General features: G+C 52.3%; 1 protein-coding gene and 1 long non-coding RNA gene across 4 annotated transcripts in view; one reads left to right on the top strand and one right to left on the bottom strand.

Moving 5' to 3' along the window:
- The window catches only part of IRF1 (interferon regulatory factor 1), a 5,668-nt gene extending 4,740 nt beyond the window's left edge, over positions 1 to 928 (top strand). The window contains exon 10 of the mRNA XM_031598461.2: positions 291 to 928. Coding sequence (XP_031454321.1) covers positions 291 to 382 — 92 coding nt within the window. The 3' untranslated portion in view covers positions 383 to 928. The remainder of the gene's footprint in view (positions 1 to 290) is intronic.
- Positions 1 to 23,759, bottom strand: part of LOC116232236 (uncharacterized) — a 23,949-nt gene extending 190 nt beyond the window's left edge. The window contains exons 1-3 of one of the 3 annotated variants that reach the window (XR_016471268.1): positions 23,567 to 23,759; positions 8,342 to 12,383; positions 193 to 434 (exon numbers count right to left, since the gene is read on the bottom strand). This is a non-coding gene — a long non-coding RNA (uncharacterized LOC116232236). Of the gene's footprint in view, positions 1 to 192; positions 435 to 674; positions 7,712 to 8,341; positions 12,384 to 23,566 lie in introns of those variants that run through there. The other 2 variants (XR_016471269.1, XR_004167635.2) reach the window with 2 other exon arrangements.

Here is a 23,759-nt window from a genome sequence, read left to right as displayed (position 1 = left end):
TAACCTGTTGGGAGTCTATAAGGAATTTGTTGAGATAAAAAGAGCCTCCAGTAGAAGCACAATATAGATCTGTGCTTCAGTTTTCCTAGCAACATAACAAGGTTTTCTACTAGCGATAGCTTAAACTGGAGAGCTTAATTAGGGAGCTTTTGGAGTATTGCAGCAAACTGTGAATCAAAGGCGTTTGCTCACCTCTGAGGGTGCTTTCCTTTGCTGATACACTGCCAACCAGTGGTTCTCGTGCTCCCTTTGCCTGGGTTCTGTGCTCATTTCTGTGTCTCTCTGTGCAGGGGAGTTCCACATGCTGGACCAGAAGAGCAGCCTGGACTTCTCCTGGCTGGACACTGTCAGACCCATGCAGGCCATCTCCTGCAGCCTGTAAACCCTTGGCTTCCCAGCCCGTGAACTGCATTTCTGTAGAGACTCTTAGAGACCTGAAGGGAATGGCAGAAGTCATTTGTTACTGACTGGAAGAGGAAAGAAGCCGTTTTATTCCGTTTCACTTTTAGGCCTAAAAAAGCAAGAAAATCTCCATGAGAAGCAGAGGAGCCCATCTCACACATGGGGCACCAATGCTGTGCTCCAAGGTGATGCTCATACTGCGGGCCAGGAGGTCCTGCATCCCCAGCACCCAGCACTTTACTCATGGGGTGCTTAGGAGACAGTGCAATGGGTCTCTGTTTGTTGCTGCTCACTTGTGCAACACTGCTGACGTGATGAGCTTAATGACTGTCATTACACTTAGTCAGAGAAACTGCACTAATTGGCCCTCTCTCTTCTTCGATTTGCTCCAGCACATAGTTCAAGTTCAGATCAGATCTTTCCAACTCATGTAAATAGTTTTGACCAATAAAATGTGAAAATTCAGTTTAGGCTTTGCTTCCATTTAGCACACTTACCTGGGTTCACTCGTAGGCTGTTATCTGCTCATAGGCATGCCGTGTTCATTCCCACCAACTGTCGAGGAGCTGCCACATCATATAATTTTGCACTGACGAGGGCAGAACTTTTATTTATGCAATGCCTTTCAGAGCTCTGTTCTAGAACTCCTGCCAGCAGATCCTGCAGTTCTGCACCCAGCAAGCTGCAGCTGCCTCAAACAAGGGCACACAGAAGCAGGATGGAGGAGCTTCTAGTCCATGCATAATGCATAGAAAACAAATCACTAAGATGCCATAGACTTATTTTCTTGTACATTTTATTTTTGTATATAAAGTGTTGTATATTTGTTGTAATAAAAGTGTTTTATATACAGCATGTTTACTTTTCCTCATTGGAGAGCTCGGAGAAGATGCATTCCAGACTCCTTGAAAACACCCTACCAGATGTGCTGGGGAGAGACAGCAAGGGGGGTTATTCACATGAGTCACGAAAACCCAGGGATCTAAGAGCACGTGTTTCCCTCCTCATCCCAATGCACTGACGGGAGGAGCCCTGCATGGCACATGGAGTCGGATTGCCCTGCTGTCATCAGACACACGAGCCAGCTGGCAGCTCCTGTGCTAAGGAAGCTGGAGCTGAGTTAGTGCTGCCCAAAACGAAAGCACAGGCAGTCTGGAAGGAAAGGGGAAAGAGAGCTTACTTTTTCACTGTGTATTTTGCTTATTTGCTAGACTTTCAGACTTGAAAGTTGTGACATGTTAAAGCATCGCCTAGGCTGGCTGATGCAATGTGTGCCCAGATGCTAGCATGGGAATCTGCTGCTGCACAGAAAGCCCTGCAGTGAGCAGTGCAGCCCTGCTCCTTCTGAGCCTGATCTACAGAGCAGCACCGTCCCTTATTGTCTGGGGGTCACCCAGCATGAAAGTGGGCTGCTCCTGCTGCTTTTAATGTGAGTTCTACTTGCTACAGCTCCCATTGAAGCTCTCTATCAACAGCCTTCAGCACACAGCCCTACTCACACCCCAAGGGAAGAAAGCACCAAAAAAACATCTGGACACCTGGCAGGTGCCCAAGGGGGGCGGGCTGTGTCCCAGGCAGCACAGCAAGGCTGGGAAGTGCAGAGCTGTGCAACAATAACCTTTGGGGATAACTTTGAGCAAGGCGGAGGGAAGGCAGCCTGAGGGGAATACCAGGCACCAGGAGAGGAAGACCCAACCCAGACTGCTGGAACAAGGCACGCATTTCCAACTGCCTTTGTCACAGGCTCTGCTGCTCCAAGGGTCCCACACAGACACCAGATGTGGGGCTTACAGGGGAATTTGGGGCCGTAGGAAGCTGGTGGTGGCAGTTCTCAGAGCCAGCGCCTATGGACTGAGATATCACCCCTGGGATCATAGAATCATTCAGATTGAAAAGACCTCTCAGGTCCCCAAGCCCAGCCCACCATGCCCATTGACCACAACCCCAGTTCCACATCCCCACGTTCTGAATCACTTCCAGGGATGGTAACTCCCCACTCCCCGGGCATCTGTGCCAGTGCTGACCACTCTTTCCAAGGAGCAATTGCTATCACTATGCAACCTGACTCTCCCCTGGCACAATATAGGGCCATCATCTCTCACCCTGTCAGGCTGTGCCCCATCTCCCTGTGCCATGGAGCACTGTGGTTGTTCTGGTTTGGAGCCATTTTCTTACACCCAGAGGGCAAAACCATTCTGTGCTCATCAACACAAGAGGAAATGGGGTTTGCTCAGGAACAACTGTGATGCTGGGGAGGGAGAAGGGAAACTTTCTGTGATGCAAACAGCACCCAAAATAACACGTGGATTCATTTGTCCATTGAAGCATTACGGGTTTTTCACAGCAATGCTCTGACGCAAGGGAACAGCGCCCAACACAGCACAGATTAGAAGGCTGATCAAGATTTTGGCCAGACGGAGCAGAGCAATCCCCTCAGCCAAGAGCCACACAGTGCCTCTTATCAGGCCATGGAGGTGCACACTGGCTGCCAGCAGCTGTTTTGCCAACCAAGTGTTTCTGACATCATGAGTGAAGCTCCATGACGAGGCAGAATTTATCAGTGCGGGCACTTGGGTGACAAGCTGCCAAGTTTGAAGTTGTTTGTTTTGGTTGTTGCTCATGATGTTTTGGGCTCTTTGGGAGGAGAAGAACATAGAGGAGTGCCTGGAGCAGGAGTGTGATGATGTGCAGAAGCTGGGCTGCTTCCACATGGGGCAGTGGGCTGTGCAGAAGGGACTCCAGATACAAGCTAAGGAGCAATGCAAGCTGCCCATACCTGGAGGAACACGATCTCCTGAAGGTAATCCTGCACAGAGCATTCTATTAAAATCATTTCAAACCCTTGACGTTGGATTATTTTCAACTCGCCTGTCCTAAATGAGCTTTTCAGATGCTCAGTAAGCTTTAACTGGTGCTCCTAGGTCTGGTTTACAACTTCAGCGTGCACTCAGCAATGTTCAGCTGGGGATGCTTTCACACAGCAGGTTGCTGCAGGAGCCAACCCAACAAAGCAGCACAGTGCAATGCTTCTTCCACAGCTCGTGATGCACGCGGCTCTGTCCTGTGCTCTGAACCTGGTGTGACCATGAGAAAGAAATATGGGCTGTGCCACCGTTTGGCAAATAAGCAGAGATCATCTCTGCATGGTGGAAAACAAAGCAGAGCCATTGCACGGTTGGCACTCATTTGGGAGATGAGCAGAGCTGACACTTGCAGGCTGCTGGTTGCTTGCACCGCACCCAAGTCAGCTCAGTTGGCAGCTAACATGCAAATGTAAAGCTGATTTTGAAACAAGAGCAAAACTCAGCTTAATTTTAGAGCATTAAGGACCGAACCTACTGACAATAAAACGATAGTCACAGAAACAGTCCCACAGCAGCAGCTCCCACAGGTTTACTGCCATACCATCCCGCTTCCAGAGTGCAGAACACCTTTGCTGCTGCCAACTGACCTTCAGTGCTGCAGGAGCAATAATTCCATGCACCTGTTTGTTGCAGCATTTTTTTCCCTGCAGAGCAAAACCCTTCACCTACAAATAAAGCATTGATGTTTTTCGTAGATGTGTTCAAACACATCACTGAGATGCCCTTCCACAATTAAGGTGCTCTGCTCAGCACCCTTCTGAGCTCTCAGCCCCCCATCAGAGTGATGCAGAGCTGTGCTGTGCCCAGAAACCACCTGTTCTCAGTGCCCACAGCAGAGGCACCATGGTGAGCTTTGCCCCACAGGCAGCACAGCCTGCAATTACTGCCCCAGCTTTGTTTGCCATGCTGATTGGGTCTGATAATTAGACACATTTCCAGCAAACCACATGGTTTGTGATATCACGCCTATAAAGGGCAGCCATATTTCAGACCAAAGGTATGAGTTTATAACTGGAGCTAATAGTAAACACTTGTTAGTATTACGAAGTCAAACGGCTGCTGATTTAGCAGCCAGGTGTGCAGGTCTGCAAACATCGTTCTGGCTGCACTGGACCATCGTCCTCTGCTGGTTCCTGAGGTTCCCCACATCTGTGCAGCACAAAGCCCCACACTGCCAACATGGCACAAATGGAGCAGCTCATTGCTGAGCATCTCCAGACTGCTGCTGACAAAAGCCCTCTGCTGCACAGGGCTGGGGAAAGGAGCCTGTCCCACTGCACAGCACAGGGCTGGCTTCTCCTTGGCTAAAACACATACAGGAAAGTCAGCATCAGAGCACAGATTGGTGAAAATCTTCCCTAGGAAGGGAGAAAACATCTACAAACCTGAAGCCCCCATCCTGCTCCATGCACCATCCAAGCCCATGGGCTTCCTCCATGCTCTGAGCACAGAGGTGTTTGTACCACTGCTGGTGGGCACATCAGTTCACTGGCTGGGTGTGAATGAAGGTGTGAAACCATGGCATTAGGGATTCTGAACTGCTACCTGAGGGCAATTATATGCTCATTCCACTAATTGCCCTGCTCAGCAATGTGGAAATCAGCGCTATGTCATGGAAACAAGGCAGGAGGATGAGTAAGCAACAAGCACTGCAACCATGGGGATGGGTAGCAGCATGGTCAGACAGTGGGCAAGTGATGACCACTGCTGTCCTTTCCCTGCAGTCAGCATGAGCTGAGGCACCAGGATCCACACCACGTGGACACAGGACTGTTAACCTTCCCTTCTGTGGGATGGGCAGGCTGGATGAAGTCAGAAGTAAGCAAAGGGACACGCATGGATGGAGTAGGCATTGGTTTGTCAGGAGATTTCCAGGAATAGGGAGGGGGAAGTTCTGCCACAAGGAAACAAACAGGCATAGCTTTCAGTGCCAGAACTGCAGCTGCCCAGTGTCTGTGGGATGCTCTCAGGGACCACGCAGTGCACATGTTCTGGTTGCACAGAAGGAACACCCAAGGGCTGTGCTGATGGTTGCACAGATCAGCGCTCAGCTACAACAGGAGGGCAGGAGAAACAGCAGCCCTATTTCAGTGTAGGAAATTTCACACCTCAGGTACAGCTCTTGCCTATTGCTCTCTGTTTCACAGTACAAAACCACGGCGCTGCGTGCTGCCGCTCCACCCAACGCTGCAGTGAGCAGAGATGTAGCACTGCTGCTGGGGAACCACCCCCAGAACAGAGCCCGGTGCATTTCACAGAGCTCAGCCGCTGGAAGAGGGATGTCTGCCTTCTGTCCCCTTGGGAACCTGTGCTAAAGCAGGTGGGGCAGCGGTTAAAGGTAGTGCAGGTTAAGGGAGTGGTTGGGCAGGTCCCTGCCAGGAGCAGAATGGCAATTGTCTCTGGGCAACCAAAAGCAGAGGGAGGCATTGCTCCCTGCAGATCAGCGGTGGGTCAGCAGTGGCAGCACATGGAATGAAGTGCAGCATAAAGATGCTGGCCCTGGTTCAAAGCATGCTCAGCACAAGCATGACACATAGCAGCTGGGAGCAAGCTGTGCTATTAGGTAACAAGACCTGGGCTAACCACAGGCACAGCGCGGAACATGCGCAGGTCTCATTTCACAGGGTTTGTTCTGTGATGAGCTGAATGCTGAAAAGGTCTTCCAGCTACCTTCAGAAAGAGGAAATGAAATGAGGAACCAAGTCCGGGCAGGTATGGCTTTGTTTTCTTCACCTTTGCTGCCAAAGGACACTCAGAGCAGCACGTGGACTGCACCAGCTTCCTATCTACTAATGCATAACATCCATCACACTCACCCCAGCAATCAACAGCACCTGAGCTGCAGCAAAGCCCCACAGATGCTGCCTACGAAGAACCGCCAGAGCCGTGGGGCTGCAACAGCTGTGTGAGGATCACACTGCTCCCTGCTGCTGTGCTCTCATCTCACAGAGCAGCTTCTGCTCCATGGGGCAGGGAGATGAGAGCAAGCAGCAGACAAGGGAAGAGAGCTGACACTGGGCAGCTGCAGTTCTGGCACTGAAAGCTATGTCTGTTTGTTTCCTTGTGGCAGAATTTCCCCCCTATTCCTGGAAATCTCCTGGCAAACCAATGCCTACTCCATCCATGTGTGTCCCTTTGCTTACTTCTGATTTCATCCAGCCTGCCCATCCCACAGAGGGAAGCAAACCCACAGTGAGGAGTAGGTACGTTCTTGGACCTATTTTTAAGTCACATCTTATGACTGAGCAGCTGTCAGCTTGGTGGTGACCTTAATTAAAGCTCTACTTATTACTGAAATGGTCTTTTCATAGCTGCTGGTTTTGGGGAAGATACCATTAAAATTTCCTTTGATTTTAAGAGGCTTGGACCTCTCAAGGCAGCCTCCCTCTGCTGGGAAGGGCTCTGCAGGACAGCTGCAATCCCACCTGCAGCCCCAGGGCTCTAAGCTGGTGCACTGACACCATACCACACAAATACATTGCACTGTAACTTTCTTTCAGACCCAAATCAAGGATTTCCTGTATTTCAGAGATGCAAGCTCAATGCTCTGGAGAAAGTTTTTGTTGTTTTCCATGAACAAGAGCGTTCTGCTCCCACATCCTGCTTGCATGGGGATGCTGTTGCAGGAAATAGCTGCATGCCTGCCGCATCTCCTACCCCCTGCCTTCAGAGAGTAGAGAATCCCAGTGCTTCACTCAGAACACATACATCCCCTCGACTCAATGCACACTCAGAAGTGAGTATAAGGGACAGTTATGAATAAAAAGCCCAATCAGAGCTGGTACAAACCATTATCACAGTGCTGACCCCAGACAAGACGTTATGAGGACTGCCAAGTCCCACCTTGTGGGCCAGGGCTGCTGTGTTTGTGGGGTGTGCTGCACTTCTGGTGGCTGTTCCTTCTCCCTGGTGAGGTAACACTGGGATTTGAGCCACTTGCAGGGGTGCAGAGAGCCTGGCACAAAGATTGGTCTGTGCACCATGGAGCAAAGCCCTGCACCTCTGCAGCTGCAGAACCTCCAGAAGGGTTACGGTGTTGCCAACCCCCTGGGAAACCAGGTATCACCTCCAAGGTTGAGAGCAGCACATCCTCTGTCTGCACAAGAGGAAGCTCTGGTCACAGCATGGCCTGTGTAAGGACAGGCAGGAAGATGTCCCAGGTGAGAACAAGGAGGAAGATGCCCACCTTCCTTGCTTGGTTCTGCTTTGAGGCACTGGACCTGCAGGACACAGGTGGGAGGTGAGGGGATGGTGCAGCACCTCCCTGCTGCTGCCTTCTGTGTAAAGGTTTTGCTCCAGCCCTGCAGCACCACAGCTCAGAGCACCAGGAGCGATTTCCACGGCCCAGTTTTGCAATGAGCTCTCTGTGGTTCAGCAAACCTCAGGCACGAGGTGTCCAGGGAACAGGAACCCAGCAAGCGAGGGCTGCAGGCAGCAGCCAGACCCTGCAGGAAAACGAACTCGCTATGGTACCAAACATCCAAAAAACCAGCACGGTTTGGGGGTGTGCCCCACTGCATGTGCCCATGGGCACAGCACTTCTCTAGAAAACAAACTCTGTCAGTGGAGAAAGAGAGGCAAAGGGCAATGTTACCCTCGATAACAACTCGCTGCCTCCCGCGCCTCTGCTGAGCAAACCACTGTTTCCTGAATTGAGGTGTCAGGCATGAAATATTTCACATGCTGGGGCAACCGTCACCATCTGCCGAGTGACAAACAGAATTTAAGCCTTTCCTGGTATTTGATGCATAAATCAGGGTGCGTCCTTTGTAGCTGTTTGTGATTCCGCAGCTGACAGCAGCCCACGGTGCTCAGGGAGGTGGCAGTGGAAATGCTCACACTACCAACGTCCCCCTGGCCCAAACCACATTCCAGCAGAGCATTTCCAGATCACACCTTGCTGCTGCCCTCTGCCTCACGTTTGCTGCAATCATTAGGGCATAAGGCTATGCTGAGGATCCAGGCTAACCGGTCTTCCCCCTTCCCTCCCACTCTGCATCCCACCACCACCACCTGATCTCCATCGCTCACAGCCCCATGGGTCAGACAGACCAAGAATTTATTTTTGCCATTACCTTCCAGGCATTTTTCCATCATCCCACCAAGCCCACAGCCGGCAAATGCAAAGGAGAGATCACCAACCTTCACACAGCTCTGCTCCATTCCTCCAACAGAGCAGATAACCACAACTGAGGCAGCTCTTTGCTCTCCCCTCTTTAGGCACTGATTTACCACCTGTTTCCCATCTCTGTTACCAGCAGCTGACTCCTCAGGCATCCCTTCAGCTGAGCTGAGTTCTTCTAAAGTTTTGCTGGTGCTTCAGTCAGGCAGCAGCTCCTCCTGCTCCCCCACACAGCTCTGCCAGCACAGCTCTCATGTTTTGCACACACAGCAGAGCTCCCAGCCGGTGCCCTCTACACGCCTTCAGCAGCAGAGCTGAGTCACCATCAGTCTATGCGTGGTTTTTCTGCCAATTTATTTCATGTCAAAGCCCTAAATTTGCTATCCGAGGCAAGGCAAGCCACCAAGAGCAAAGCTCCCAGGACCTCTGCCCACATTTGGGTCTTATTAGTGCTGCAGCCATGCACACAAGTGGCTTTAATTTCTCAAGAATCCTCCTCAATGGAACAATCTAGATGCAGAAAGCCAAAGTAAAAGAATCCCTCTGCCTCTATGCAGTGTGGGGAGTGCCTCAGAACACACATTATTTCCAGAATAACCACACCAGACCATTCCTCACTTGTTGATGAAGAAAACAGGGGGTGAAGATGATGAGCAGAGCTGGAAGGAGATGTGCAGCACCTCTGAACTTGTTGGCCTCCACACCATTGGCCTCTGTATGTGTAGGAATAAGGAAATAACGGGGAGCAGAAGCTCCATTTTGCATTGTGCCTTGTGCAGACACAACTCAGTGCTGGTCCCTGTCCTTTTTGGGCACTCACCAGAGCTGCTCAGACCTTCTATCAACTCTGAGCAGTGGCAGTCCTCAGCACCACTGCAGAAAGCAGAGCCAAACACAAAGTCTGTCTGTCTGTTGGAGGGGAAGATGGGATTAAGGCCAAGAATGAGCGCAGTTCAAACAAGAACACACAAACTTCCTTAGATACATTTCCGAGCCAGGCATCAGGAGCTCCAGAACAGCAGGGTGGTTGCAACCCAAGCTCTGGAGCCCAGCCGTGCTCAGCTCTCAAGCTGTGTCCCACTCTGACTGCAGCAGTGCATCCTCACTGCCAGGTCTGCTCTCTGCTTCCTCAGCCACTTCCACCTTCAGGTAACTGCGCTGCCGTTTTGGTCTGATTGCAACATCCCAGAGTGAATAAATGGCAACAAAAGCGCTCCGCAGGGTGAGCAGAGCTGTCTGAGCATGGGGCAGCCCCGCGCTGTGCAAAAACGCAGCGGAGCGGCTCTACTTCCTATTTCCTTTTCCGCAGGACCGAAAATAATTGCTGCAAAGGTCTCAGGGTCTGGGGCAGCAGCAGGACGGCAGTGGAGCGGTGATGGTGAGAGCCAGCATTGCTCAGCCACTGTGAGTGTCTGAGCAGATTTCTGGTGGTCTGCAACCCTCAGCTTTTGCAGGGAGTCTGAGATACACACCGGTGTTTGTTGTGTTTTTCTGTAAGATGAAGGGCTGGAGGTGGAGCACAGGGTCTGATGGGAGGGAGGTGGGCAGAGGGCTCCAGATTAGAGGGTAGGAATTGTTCCCATGGCTGGGCCCTGCTGGTCCCACGGTGTGAGCGCCTTGCTCTATCTTGTGTTGCTTGCAGGCAGAGAAAATGGAACTATTTTGTACAAATGCCCATTCAAAGACAAAGCACAATAGGAATATGGAAGATCTAATTTTAAATAGTGAAATTAGGTCATGGTCCAAGGCTCAGAAATCCTTAGCAAGCAGGCGGTGAACAGGGCCTGAAGCCAATGCAAGTCAATGGTAGGAAATAGGAACTGAAGCAATATCTGCTGATGGGAAAAGAGAAGTGGCTGTGATGTTTCTCAGAGGGTTTCACCTCCGTGCACTTCCCTTCATGCACAATACTCCTTATATCAAGTGGGAAAGAGAGCAATCGGAGTCAGATGTCTGACTGCTAAGGGCATGGAGGGGACAAGGAAAGGCGTTGTGCAGTGATTGAGGCGGCACCTCACGTGTAAGGTATCATCTTCCTTCGTGCAAAGATGTGCAGTAGGAAAGCAACCCATCTGCTGTGGCAGACCTGACCCGTTTCCTCCCCAGGGGAGAAAATACAGAAAACCAAAAGATCTATCCCTTTTTTTGGGTTTTAGGACTACTTTTGGTGCAGTGAATGAGACAGGTCAGAGCAGCAGGCTGGCAGCGGGCTCACCTGTGTGTGTCAGGGTTGGACCTCCTGGTCTGCCTCCCTCTAATGACACTGTGCTGTGGGTTTGTTTTAGAGCAGCCAGGTTGAGTGCAGGGCAGTGCTTGTATAGCTGCCTTCTTGTATTTACACACAGATCAAGCACACAAGTACACCCCAGCACCACAACAACCCATCTGCAGTGAGCATGCAGGCACCGCCAGGGCTGCACACAGGGGAACCCTGAGCTTGGGTTAATTGCTATGGTAACTGCCAAACCAGAGCCTCCCACCCCTTCCTATGGCAGCACTCTGCAGCACCTCCTCATCTGTCCACCCACCCATCCGTGCCCCATCTCACCTTGTGGCAATGAAGGGTGAAGCCAAACCTCGCCGTTTGAGGAGAAAAATCCTATTTCTATCCCTCAAACCCAGGCTTAGCGCCCACTCCCACCTCACTGAACACAGCAGATCCCCATCCCAAACCCCCCTGCAGGACGCAGCCTTCAGCCGCAGAGCTGCAGCTCACTGCCTGCCATCACTCATACAGAAACAGCGCGGTGCGAGGGCCGACCTGGCGCTCACCCCCAGCAGCCTGGGAAACTCTGACCACAAACGCGCACTGAATGCATCCAAAGCCACAAGCTGATGCTTTTTTTTTTTTCTTCTTTTTTAGCTGATGAGCTGTGACACTTTTTATAAAGGCCCTCGTAACGTTACAAAGAAGAACTGAAAATTCCCGAAGTGCGTTTTATGTAGTGTGAAATATTATCTCCTCCAGGTTTATCTCTCGAAAGCCAGCCTTTGCTGCGCTCCTGTTTGATGTTCAGAAGGATAATGACAAACATGAACAAATCTACTGTATGTACAGGGAGAAAAGGATCCTGCCAAGGAAACCTCTCCAAAGACCTTTTATTTTTACCCAAACCTTTCTTTTTCTTTTTTTTTTTTTTTAAGATTTTAACACTTTGAGTTGAATTTTCAGTACAGCAGTAGATGTTACTTACCAAATCCCTTCTAAATATTCTCTGTTCTACAGCAAACTGTATCTTGAGATGACAAATGTAAGTTAGCTGACTATATACAGAGCTGGGCAGCTAACTGAGGACCCAGTGCCTTGCTGGGGGTGAGCCTGACCTTTAAAGCCCCAGGGTAAGCGAGGCAACACCTGCTCCTGTTCCTAGATGTGTCCTGTTCCAGATGTCCCCATCCCCCAGCTGGCAGCAGGGAAACTCAGCCAGGTCCCAAGGCCACCGCTTGGGCTCCATCACCCATTGCAGACCCCTCTCCCCCACTCAGCCCAGCAGCAGGACGGTCACTGTGGCTGTTGGCACTGCAAGTGCATTCCAAAGCCCACTTCTAGGGCACCAGCTTCTTCCATGAAGGCAAAACTCCTGCAGAGAGGGGTTGGACTGGGATGAGTTAGTCCAGCATGGGTTGGGCAGATGAAGCTCTTGCTAGAAGGCTCATGCTTGGCACATTTTGGAAGCTGAAATCTGGAGGCTGAAATCCAGCTCAGGTTGCCCAAGGCCCCATCCAACTTGGCTTGCCTTGGCTGCGATGATCAGGGCTCAGGAGGAGACCCAGAGCCACCAGCATCCCCAGCACCCTCACACATCTCATCCAGGTGTGGAGCAATCCAGCAGTCTGCAGTCACCAGCCATCTCCAGGACCACTGTTCCTGTGGGTCCTGTGGTCATTGTGGATCTGGAGCTGTCATGGGACCCCGGAATCAACCGCTGCACCCCTGTGATGAGGGGTGTCCTGGTGGGACCTCTCCCTGTGCATCTCCTGGGTATGACCACGTGCTGTAAGGGAAGGGACAGTGTTAACCCATTGAGTGTTTTTGTTTTTCTTATTCAACTTTAAAAAGAAAAATGAGAGAGGAAGGTAAAAATCATATAAGGATAAATGGCAACAGCAGTGGGGCTGCAGGCAGAGCCCCTGCAAGGCAAAGCACAGCCCTACAGTGATGCAAAACACTAAAGCACATCAGTGAGCAAGAACCATGAGATAGAACTATACTGGCAAAATGAAGGCATAGCTTATCATAGAATCATTAAGGTTGGAAAAGAGCACTGTTATCATAGAATCATAGAATGGCTTGGGTTGGAAGGGACTTCAAGGATCATCCAGCTCCAACCCCCTGCCTGCAATCATTTAGTCTGACCATCAACTTCTTATGGAGCGTCTGGATGGTGATGCTGATAAAGTGCTTTTGGTGAGTGGCACAGAAAGCCTCAAGTGGCTGAAATGGGTGCTGGAATTGGACTTGATTGGAGATTTCTCCCCACCGTGCTTTGATTCATGTACTCCAAAAGAAGATGAAAGTGGAATTTCCCACAGGAAGTGTGGGTTTTGCTTAAAATACCCCACATAAATAGAAAACCAAAATAAAAACATTTGTTGAGTCCATTGAAAAAAATAAAATCAAAGAGGCTGTTGCTGGATTGAGGTGAAACGCTGAACCTCTGCAGCTGCGTGTGCCCCTGAGCTGCGTGGGGCCGTGGAACTGGCACGGAACTGGGGCAGCTCCTGAGCCACCTCCTGCCCTCGGCACCCACCTGGCCTGCACTGCCCACAGGGCAATCTGTTGGACCTCCACTTATGTAACACAGCTAATATTAACCTGCTGAGTCACGGAAATTATGTCAAAATTTCCTGCGGATATTTCATTAGCTATCTTTTTTTTTTTTTTTTCTCTCCTAGTTCATGCAGATCACAGAATCACAGAATGGCCAGGGTTGGAAGGGACCTCAAGGATCATGAATCTCCACCCCCCTGCCACATGCAGGACCACCAACCTCCTCATTTAATGCTAGACCAGGCTGCCCAGGGCCCCATCCAACCTGGCCTTGAACATCTCCAGGGTTGGGGCATCCACAGCCTCTCTGGGCAGCTGTTCCAGCACCTCACCACTCTCTCTGTAAAGAATCTCCCCTCCCTCAACTTAAAACTGTTTCCCCCCGTCCTGCAGTTATCGACCCTTTCAAAGAGTTGATTCCCCTCCTGTCTGTAGGCTCCCTTTAGGTACTGAAGGCTGCAATGAGGTCATCCCGCAGCCTTCTTTTCTCCAAGCTGAACAAGCCCAGCTCCCTCAGCCTGTCCTCCAGTCCCCTGATCATCTTTGTGGCTCCTCTGGACCCTCTCCAACAGCTCCCTGTCTTTCTTGTACTGGGGGCTCCACACTTGGACGCAGTGCTGCAGATGGGGCCTCACAAGAGCAGAGCAGAGGGGAACAATCACCTCCCTGTCCCTGCTGGCCACCCCTCTTCTGATGGAGCCCAGGAGATAGCCCTGAGCCTCCCTGAAAGCAGTTGGTAAGCACGGGCTGCCCAGCAGCCCTGCACTGCGCTGTGCTTTGGGAAGAGCCCTGCACAGCTCCGGCTCTCAGCCGCACTGCTGCGCTCTGCTGTTTTCATCTTGGGGCCGTTCCCCATCGCTTCCTCCAAGCCGATCCTTCCCAGTGCTAAGCTCAACATTTTTGCTCTTCTTGGGTCAGCCAAAAGGCACTACTGCTCCTGGCACAGCGCCTATCGGCCCGGCCCGGCTAAGCTGTGGGGCAAGTAGGGATGGGAAGGGCTGCACTGTTCCCTACTGCCATCCCAAACCCAGAACGGCCCCACTCCCCTCACAGATAAAGGAGAGAGGGTCTGGCTGCATCCCCGCCAACCCAAGCAAAACACCTGCAGGATCCTTCCTGTCGTTGGAGCACGTTGCCCCTTTTCATAGAATCATAGAACAGCCTGGGTTGAAAAGGCTGGCTTTCACCCCCCTGCTATGTGCAGGGCTGCCAACCACGAAATTTTCCTCCATTTTCAAACCAGAATTCGATCAGTGCTGCTGAGGCTGTGCTCACCCTGTGGGCTCTGAGCTCCTTCCCTGCTTGGCAGTGAGGAGTTTGGCACTGGGGGTGACATGAGCACCCAGCATCACCCTGCAGAGCACAGGTGGTGTAAATTCAGCTCCACACCCTCAGCACACGAGGTCTGTTGGTAGCAGGCAGCCAAGCACGGGTACTGCAGTTTGCAAACACCGATAAACAACGGGTGATTTACCTCTTTAGTTCTCCCTCCTGCATTAATGAAGCTTTAAGAGCCGGTGGCCCCACCTTGCAAAGCTCAGGATAAAGGGCTGTTATGGGTTTTTCTTCCCTTTTAAAGTTACAGCTTTGATTCTTTGACTTTTGCTTTTTTTTTTTTTTTTTTTTTTTTGCTATGCAAATGTGACTGCAAAGCGTTTCCTGTTTCTGCATCAGGTGTGTGCAATCAGCTCTCAGTGCAACATGGCCCTCAAGCCCTCAAATGTCCTGACAGCAGTATGGGGAAGCATCAGTGACACTGCAGGCAGTGAGCAAAGAATGCAGCCTGCACGCTCCCACTTAGCAGAACTGTTATGGGTAATACTTTGCCAGAGAGGCCTGACCCACATCTGGGCCTCCTGCACCTCCAGCTGAGCAGCTCCTCCTGCCTTCATTGCAGATCAGCAGTGGGACAGTGGGTGGTGGGCACAGAGATCCCTGCCACGGTGCTGGGTGTGGGGAGCTGAGTGATTCTGTGACAGTCACAGCCAGCAGCACAGCCCCAGAACCAACACACTCACGAGATTCACTGTGATAATTAAAGCAAACACACCCCACCAACGCTTTATGACGCTGCAGAACAGCATGAACTCAGCCAGGCAGTTACCTATGGCTGATCTTCATAATGCAGAGGTGCTGCAGCAGCTCTCTGTACAAGAACAGTATTATTGCTTTGCCAGTTTGCTCAAGACAAAGCAGATGGGCACATGCTTGCACTTCGGCTTCAATCATTCACCTTTACCCAGGCAGTCCCTCAGCCTGGTTCCTCCCAGCACTGCATGCCCTGGTTTACAGGAAGCAATCAGCCCTCCATTGCAGCAGTGCAAGGTCTGTGCAGGGCTGGCACTTTGCTGCAGGAGCTGAGAGCATGGCTGCTGCAGCATAGCTTGCTCTGCACAACAGTGGTGCCAAGAGGGAAGCAGACACACTCCCAAATGCCTCTTCAGGGCAAAGCTGCCAGCACTACAAGCCCTGGCAAACAGAAAGAACCACTGAGAGCTGCAATCCCTCCTGGTCAGGGCAGCACTGTGTCAGGCTGAGCCCTGCAGCACTGAGCACTGCTGGCCCCATCAGCACAGTGCGCACAGCAGGAATAGGGCTCTAAAGTCGAAAGTGTTCCCATATCCCAGCTGTCTGCAGCTTAGTGCTCTCTGCAGCTTCCCGAAAGGCGGCTGTGGCAGTGGGGGGTTGGACTCTTCTCTCAGCAAACAGAGATAGGATGAGAGGGGATGGTCTCACATTGTGCCCAGGGGGGGTCAGGGGGGTGTGAGGAACAATTTATTCTCCAGAAAGCGGTCAGCATGGGCACAGGCTGCCCAGGGAGTGTGGGAGTCACCGTCTCTGGGGGTGTTCAGGGCTGTGGGGATGTGGCACTGGGATGAGGTGGCGGGGCTTGGGGGTCTGAGAAGTCTTTTCCAACTTTATGATTCTTTGAAACAAAACAACAGGTATCCATCCCTGTTATCCCATGTTTCCATGAAAAAAAAAAAAAGAGAGAGAGAATCAGGGAGGTTTGCTGAATGCAACACAGCAAACCACCCCCTGCTCCCCCCACCCTTCCCCAGGCTGCTTTGTGTGCCTGGAGATGTGTGTACATTTGATTCCAAACAGAGTGCAGGCAAGATAAATTACTGGGGAAGGACGTACTTCAACAAATGGATAGTGTATATTTTTTTAAACTGTCTGGGTCAGATTTATGTCTGTCAGCCAGAGGACAGTGCTCTCTGAAGCCAAACAAAAGCGGAGCCAATGGTGTGCTCCTGGCAGCCAAGGTCACAGTGCTGGGACAGTGAGCTGGCAGGGCACATTGCAGCAGGGAGATGTGCTGCAGGACGTGGGCAGTTCCCCTCTGTGCCAGGAAATCACCACCAAGAGGGCACCCATATTGCTTGTTGGTGGCAGAAGACAACCTGCTGCAGCTCCTACATTTGCACTGCCTCCTGCACACCGGTCACGCACACACGCAGCACTTGGTAGCCAGCAGCTTTCCTCCTGCACTCCCACCATTGTCCAGCATGGGGACAGCAGGGCTTTGGGACATCCCCTCTGATCCTCTGCTCCAGCTGTGCTTCACTGCACAGAGGATAAGCAGGAAAAAAGCTGCAGGGCATCCCACACAGCTCTTCTTCCCATACAGCTGGGGGGCATCACACAGCTACGAAGTGACACTGCAAGGAAATATCCCATCAGCTCTACGAGAATGGGCTGAGTTCAGTTTTCAGACCCACCTGCAGCCCCTGCAAGGCAACTCCATGGTCTGGTGCTGCGAGAGGAAGGTGTCATGCTCATGTGCTGCACATCAGCACTGCACAGGACAGGCTGCTTCTGTCTGCATTGTGTACATGATGTAAATCAAAGCCCTTCAAGAGACTGACAAGGCTCTAGGTGCAGAGGGACCTCCCACAGGCACTCGTTATCACAGCCTCATCACACATTGTGCATCATTAACCGCAATGCTCCTACAGAGGAAGACGCTGCGACTGCAGCACGTGAAGCATCAGCTATTTTGTACAGCGTTGTTTATTTCAGAAGAAAAGCCATCCAGACTGGGACAGCCACTGCCATGTTTACCGACCTCCTCAAGAAGGCTTTTGGCTGTGTTTTGTGTTTGGAGAAATGAGGCAAAACCCTCAGGATGCAGAAACATGCATTGTGACTCACGCCTCCCCTTCTTGCTTCTCGTGGGTCTGAACTCCAAGGGTCGGATGGATAAGGCAATCTTTCTCCCTATCTAATCTCTTCCCTACTGCATTATCTCAACACAATGGTTTGCTTCTTTCCCCACAGCTCAGGCACACCGGTGGGGAGAAGCAGTGGGCCAGCTGCACAGCACCAGCAGGGCTGTACTGCACCAACAGGGCTGCATGGCTCTAATAGGGTTAAACCAAGGCTGCACCAGGGAAGGATCACACAGGAGAACTTTGATCCATGGGAATAACATACATGAAACCCGAGTGTCCACCTGTGTTTCTATATGTAGTTTGCAGTTATGGAATCACAGAACTGTGGACTTGTCCCTATGGAGGGGATATCCAGAGATCCCCCAGTCCACCTCCTTTCAGCAGGTCCCCTACAGCAGCTGCACAGAACAGCATCCAGGCAGGTGTGAGCAACTTCAGAGGAGAGTCTTCCCACCCCACCTCTGGGCTCTGCTCCCGGCCTCTGCCACCTCACAGCATGGAAGTCCTCCTTTATGTTCAGATGGAGCTCTCTGGGCTCCATTTTTGTTCCCACTGCCCCTTTTCCTGTTGCTGTGTACCACCAAACCCTGTCCTAATGCCCTTCAGACACTGATCAGTACTGAGCAGATCCCCTCTTGGTTCTCCCTCCCCAGGGCTCTCAGTCTGCCCCCATCAGGAGGTGCTCCAGGCCCCCATCTCTGCACCCTCCTCTGGCTTCTCTCCAGCAGCTCCCCATCTGCCTGCAGCTGAGAGCCTCACACTGCATGCAGTGCTCCAGATGTGCCCTCCTCAGTGCAGAGCAGAGGGGAGGAGACCCTCCATTGCCTGCTGGCCACACACTGTGCCATGCACCCCAGGCCACCATCAACCTTCTTGGCCACCAGGGCACGCTGCTGGCTCATGGCTCATGGCTGTTGGTGAACCAGGACCCCCAGGTCCTTCTCCACAGAGCTCTTTTCCATCAGCTGAGCCCTCAACCTGCACTGATGCAGTTACTCCTCCTTGGGTGTAGGACTCTACAGCTGCCTTTGCTGAACGTCAGCAGGTTCCTCTCCACCCAACTCTCCAGTTACCCCTATTTCTCAAGTGGTATAAAATCAGCTCAGCTTCATCAGGCCCAGCCACCTCCAGCATTGCCAGCCTGCTGCATCACACACCACCAACGAAAGGAATTAAACCAAAACATAACGTGCTGATAGAAACACACATGTGACAAATATAAAAGCTCTTGTACACGCACTAAGAGCACAAGGAGCACAGTTATTACTGTGCTGCATGCCTGGCAGGGCTGGGCACTGAACCTGCAGCAGGGCTGCTCCAAAGGCCGTGTCCCCATCACACAGACACTGCACAGTGCAGCAGTCCCCGTGCAACCTCACTGCTGGCAGCATCAATGGGCACAGCACCAACTCCCCCAGCGCGGCCGTCTGGGAGCCGTTGGCTTTATTGCCCTCTAGAGATCATTAACTCCATACCCAGAATTTCCAGGCATGCAGACAGGAGCTGCGTGAGGATGATAAATGTCAGCTTTCTCCAAATGAGAACTGAATTCACTTTTCAGACTTCTCATGTGCGTGCTCACAAGTGGGACTGCATGGCCGTCCTGCACATAGGTGCTGCAGGCCAATTCCAGGCAAACCCAGCTACCATTGTGCTGGGTGTCAGGAGAGGAAATATATATATATCCCTAACCAGGGACTTCCCAGAGTCAGCAGACCCTGTAGGGATCATTGATCAGGATTCTCTGGGGATGCTGCCAACTTGGCAAGAAACCCAAAGTTGGGCAGAAGTGGGACCCACGTATCCCATGTCTGTACCGAAAGCTCAGGGCCCCCTTCCTTCAGGAAGGAACAGCTCATTTGTTTGTGGGATGTGAAGGTTTCTGTATTTCACTGATGCTGTGAGCAGGTGATTTAGGTGACCAGGATACAACTCTCATTTCTAACATATATGGGTAACAGAAGGGAAAGTACAGACTCTGAGTTGCTGCCATCTGGGACCTCCCTCCCCATCTGCACACACTGATGTGTGTTGGGCAGAGGCTGAAGCTGGCAGCCCGACGCAGTTGGCATCCAGATGGGATAGGAATTCTCATTCAGATAGCAGCGATTTATGAGAACTGCACAGAAGAACCTTTTCCTGTAAAGGGGTGGCAGAACTGGTTCTGCAGACACTCCTCATGCTCACTTGCTGATGGAAAGCAAGGTATTTATAGCGAGCAGGAGAGTTCAGGTTAAGTCACCAGTTAATTACTTGCACGCCAGCTGAACACCATTTTTGTTGTGTAAGCAGCACACAGCCTCGTTAAGTTGGGTTCCCGTTAATTGTCTCACCTGCAGAACCACCCTCTCCTCCTGCAGTGCCAACACAGTGGCTGAGGGGTGGTTCTGCATCAGTGCCTGGTGTGCTCCACCTCCAAGGATCCTTGTCTGGGCTTTCAAGGAGCAATTGTAGACATAATTTGCTGAAACAATCACAAAGGCTCTGTAAGATTGAAGAGAGGGACACAAACACCTCTTTGGTGCTTTAATGGCACATCGATGGCACCAGGTGGGATGGAGCCCAGCACTCCCTGCAGGCTTCCATGGCAGAGCCAGCACTGAAGGCATTAAGGAGAACAGATGTACATCTTTCCCATGTGGGGCAAGCGAAGCGTGATCCATGTCAGAGTGTGAATCACACTGTGCACAACTACATCCTAAAGCCCTTTGGCATTGCTCTGGCATTTGGCACGCAGTAATTTCTCCATCCTGCCTCGTAGTGGCTATATTGATATGACTCGGTCATCTTAAAAAAATAATAATATACATATAGAGTTGATTTTTTTCAGCTCTTGCAGCCGAGTTTGGCAGGATGGGGCTATGCTTGGCAGGCATCCCCAGCTGCTGGGGAGTGATAAGCACGGCTGCCATGGCAGCTCCTTCCCCACAGCAGCTCCAGATGAGACAGGAAGGGTGGGATGGTATGAGCCCCTGGTGTGTGACAAACAGGAGGCTGAGGCTGTGGTGATGCTGAAGCAGCACGAAGGAAACAAAGCCACATAGAGCTCACTGGCACAGCAATAGGTGGAACAGCTGTGGTTCTCACGTTTTTTGTGTTTCTCTCCAGCTGTGCTGCAGCCCATGCAGAAGCTCTGTGCATTTCACCATAAAGCTGAACTCATCCTCGAGCCCCATAAACACAGTGGTTTCTGTGCAGGAACACCAGGAGATGTGACACAGCCTGAAGCTGCTGTTGGGGCTGAGTTTGGCTTTGAGAGCAAGGAATGGGTAGGAACAGAAGGGAGCTGTGCCAGGCTTCCTGCACAGGGCAGGCAGGGGGAGGTTTGGGCCCCAGGGGAAGGCAGGCACCATGGGCACAAGGCTGGCAGCAATTCTCTGCCCCATGCCTGCCAAACAGCACAGCCACTGTGTGCAGCAGCTGCTGGGATTGACTGGCAGCAGAGGAACGCTCTGTTGAGAAGCACTGACAGCCACCAACTGCACTTCCAGTGTGCGAGAGAAAAGGAAGTGAGAAGGGAAAGGAGCCCAGCAGGGAAACAAAGCAAAGTCAAAGCAAATCTCGTCCCTGGCTGTGCACTGAGAATGCCTCCAGCTGTCAGAGCATCCTCCAGCCTGCCGCTGTGAGTCTCAGCCAGCAGCCTCTACAGCACAGAGAACACACACTGCCCGAGAACAACGTAGCTGCAGCTCTCCTGCCCCCTGCGCGGCCAGTTTCCACCTGCAAAGAGCTTCGGAGTAGGGTGAGACGAGCTCTGTGCGTGCCCTGAAACTGCATCGCTTGCGGGGAGGCCCCTTTCCACTCGGGGAAGGAAGGAGAGCAGCAGCAGCACGCAGCTCCCGAGCATCGCAGCGCGGACGAACCCGGTCCGTTGCGGCACCGCTCCGTTCCTGGGGCCGCCGCCGCCGCTGGGTACCACCGCCCTCTGCAGTCCCCGGAGAAAGGCGCAGCTCCGCCGCTCTCATCAGCCCCCGCCTCCATCCCAGCGGGCTGCTTCGAGCTCCCTTTGATGTCAGTGAAGGCTGAGCCGATTTTGCAGCCCGTCTCTCCGGCCCCGTGCGCAGGGCGGGGGAGCCGGGCGATGCTCCGGGCACCGGGAGTTGATGCTGCTGCAGCACCGCGACCCGGACGTGCCCGATGTGCTGCTGGGCAAATGAACATTGCTGCTTTGAAAGCTTTTCTTAGTAAAGGAAGCCATACATATAAAATTACATAATTTCCCGTTTGATGCTACAAGCGGAAACGGAGAGTGTTGTTTCAGGTTTGTGTTATCACAAATGCTGGGGCAGTTGCTCCGTAGCAGCGCATTAATCACAAGAGCAGAGCGCTCTGTGGCTTTGCAAAGCACAAAGCAGGAGATGAGCCAAGGGCTCTGGCAGCTGGAGCTGCTTCTGACTCAGCTCAGAGAGGAGGGAGCCCCAGCGCTGCATCCCCAGCCCTGCCAGGCACTCCGTGAGCTCTGACGACACAGAAAATCACAGGAGAGCCATGAAGGCTCAATCTAAGAACAGGGCAGTTCTCGGGGAGAGCTGGAGCTCAGAGGTCACATATCCGTGGTTTGGCTGCCACCTGCTCTTGGCACCACATGATTTCCAGAACTCGACAAGCTGAGCCAAATTCATCCAGCTTTCAGTTTTGAGAAAGCTGGTGCAGTTTTCCCAGTGATGAATTTGCAGCCTTATCTCCAGAGATTCAGTGGGGTCAAGGAGCAGCACTTTGGTGCAGGGCCATGAGAGCTCAGCTGCAAACCCTCACACCAAGGCCACCAGCTCAGCTCTGGACACCAACGCCATGCAACTGCAAGACACCATAAAAACATCTCTATTGCACCTTATTGTCTTTCCTGCATGAGGTGAGCAGCACACACTGCTGTTTTGCCTCTCAGCCCCACAGCCAGCATTCCCCAAGTGCTCTGAAGACAGAATGGATCATTCTATCAGCTCCTCTAAGGCATTCGTCACCAGAACACTCATAGTGCAACTCCAGAGCTTGCTTCACAGCCTTGTTTCTTGAGCTGAGGGCAAAGAGTCGGGAAAATCCCACTGCCTTATTTGTGCCCAACCTCATTTTCACCCCATTTTCAGATGGGGTCAACAAGCTCTTTGTCCAAACAGCTCTCTGCAAGCTCTACTCCGAGCATTCTGTGCATCTGAAGGGCATCTCTGGTAGCCCTGATGGCTCTGAGCTCTCTGTCCCATTGCCTGGGTCCTGTGCGATGGCTGTTTGCTGAATGGGGCTTTTATTCCCCAAAAAGAGCTGGCAGAGGTACAGCTGGATTTCAGCTGCCCAGGGTAAAGGTGCAGTGTGGGGCTTTCAGGTCTGGCACCTCCTGCCTCTGTTAAAGCCTGATGCCATGGATTCCTCTTAGTCCCCCCATTGGCAGCTTTGCCTCCCTGACACCCAGAGATGCGTTGGGCCCTGAGATTTCAGCCCACCTCTGGTTTTAAGGAGAAGACCACAGAAAAAGAGAAGAAACTCAAGGCCACCACAATCTTAAAACGTTTGTGCTGAGCTCCTGATCTGGCCTCAGCTTGCCCCATCTCCTTAGCACAGCCCTCCCTGCTCACACAGCTTCACTGCTCTCTTCTAACCGAATCTATTTCTCCTCTTTTTCAGGCTCCTGACCATCCCCTATCCCTCCTGCTCTGCCACCACCAGCAGCGTTTATCACAGCTGCAATTCACACTTGATGCGATGTAGAACAAACGGAAAATAAAGTTTTGGTTAATTACAATCTGCATAAATCAGTTTATATTCAGGAACTTCACAGGATCTGTTCTGCCTTCCCAAATGCTGATTCCACCAGCACAACTGTCTGTCTGTGAGGCAGCGGTGCCTCCCTGCTTCTCTTGGACAGATCAAAAAGCAGCTATAAGAGCAATACAAGGCAAAGGCAAGGTGCCGCGATGCAAAAAACAGCTCAGATAACTGAATTAGAAGGGCAGAAAGGGAAAAAAGGGGGGAAAGGAGTCCTTCGGTGCAGTTCTGCAGGGTACCCGAGTGAAGGTGGGTTAGACCCGATCCCAAAGCAGCCGTTATTTCCCCTTTAACCCGCACCTGCCCACGGTGGACAGCGCGGCAGCACAGCCCGGTCGGACCGCAAACCGCACCGCTGCGGGAGCGACCGCTCGGGGCACCCGCGTCCGTCCCGGGGCTCCGTCCGACCATTCCACGCATCCCCGGTCGGGGCAGCCCCCACCCCGCTCCCCCATCCCCATTCCCCGCTTACCTGCCCCCCGCTGCGTGTGCCGCCTGCCCCGGCCCCACTGCGGGGACATCGCCCGCTCTTTCCCTTTCGCTTTCCCTTTCCCTCTCCGCTGCGGAGGAGGAACGCCCCGGCCCCACCCGCACGGAGCTGCGGGGAGAGTTCGGCCCCCGACCCACGAGGAACGGGGAAGCCCGAAGGCGCTGCTCACAGCAGA

Source organism: Phasianus colchicus, chromosome 15 (assembly GCF_987193195.1).
Source record: "Phasianus colchicus chromosome 15, bPhaCol1.hap1.1, whole genome shotgun sequence".
Classification (NCBI taxonomy): Eukaryota; Metazoa; Chordata; class Aves; order Galliformes; family Phasianidae; genus Phasianus; species Phasianus colchicus.
The sequence above is the reverse complement of the archived record's forward strand: the minus strand, read 5'-3'. Positions and strand labels throughout refer to the sequence as shown.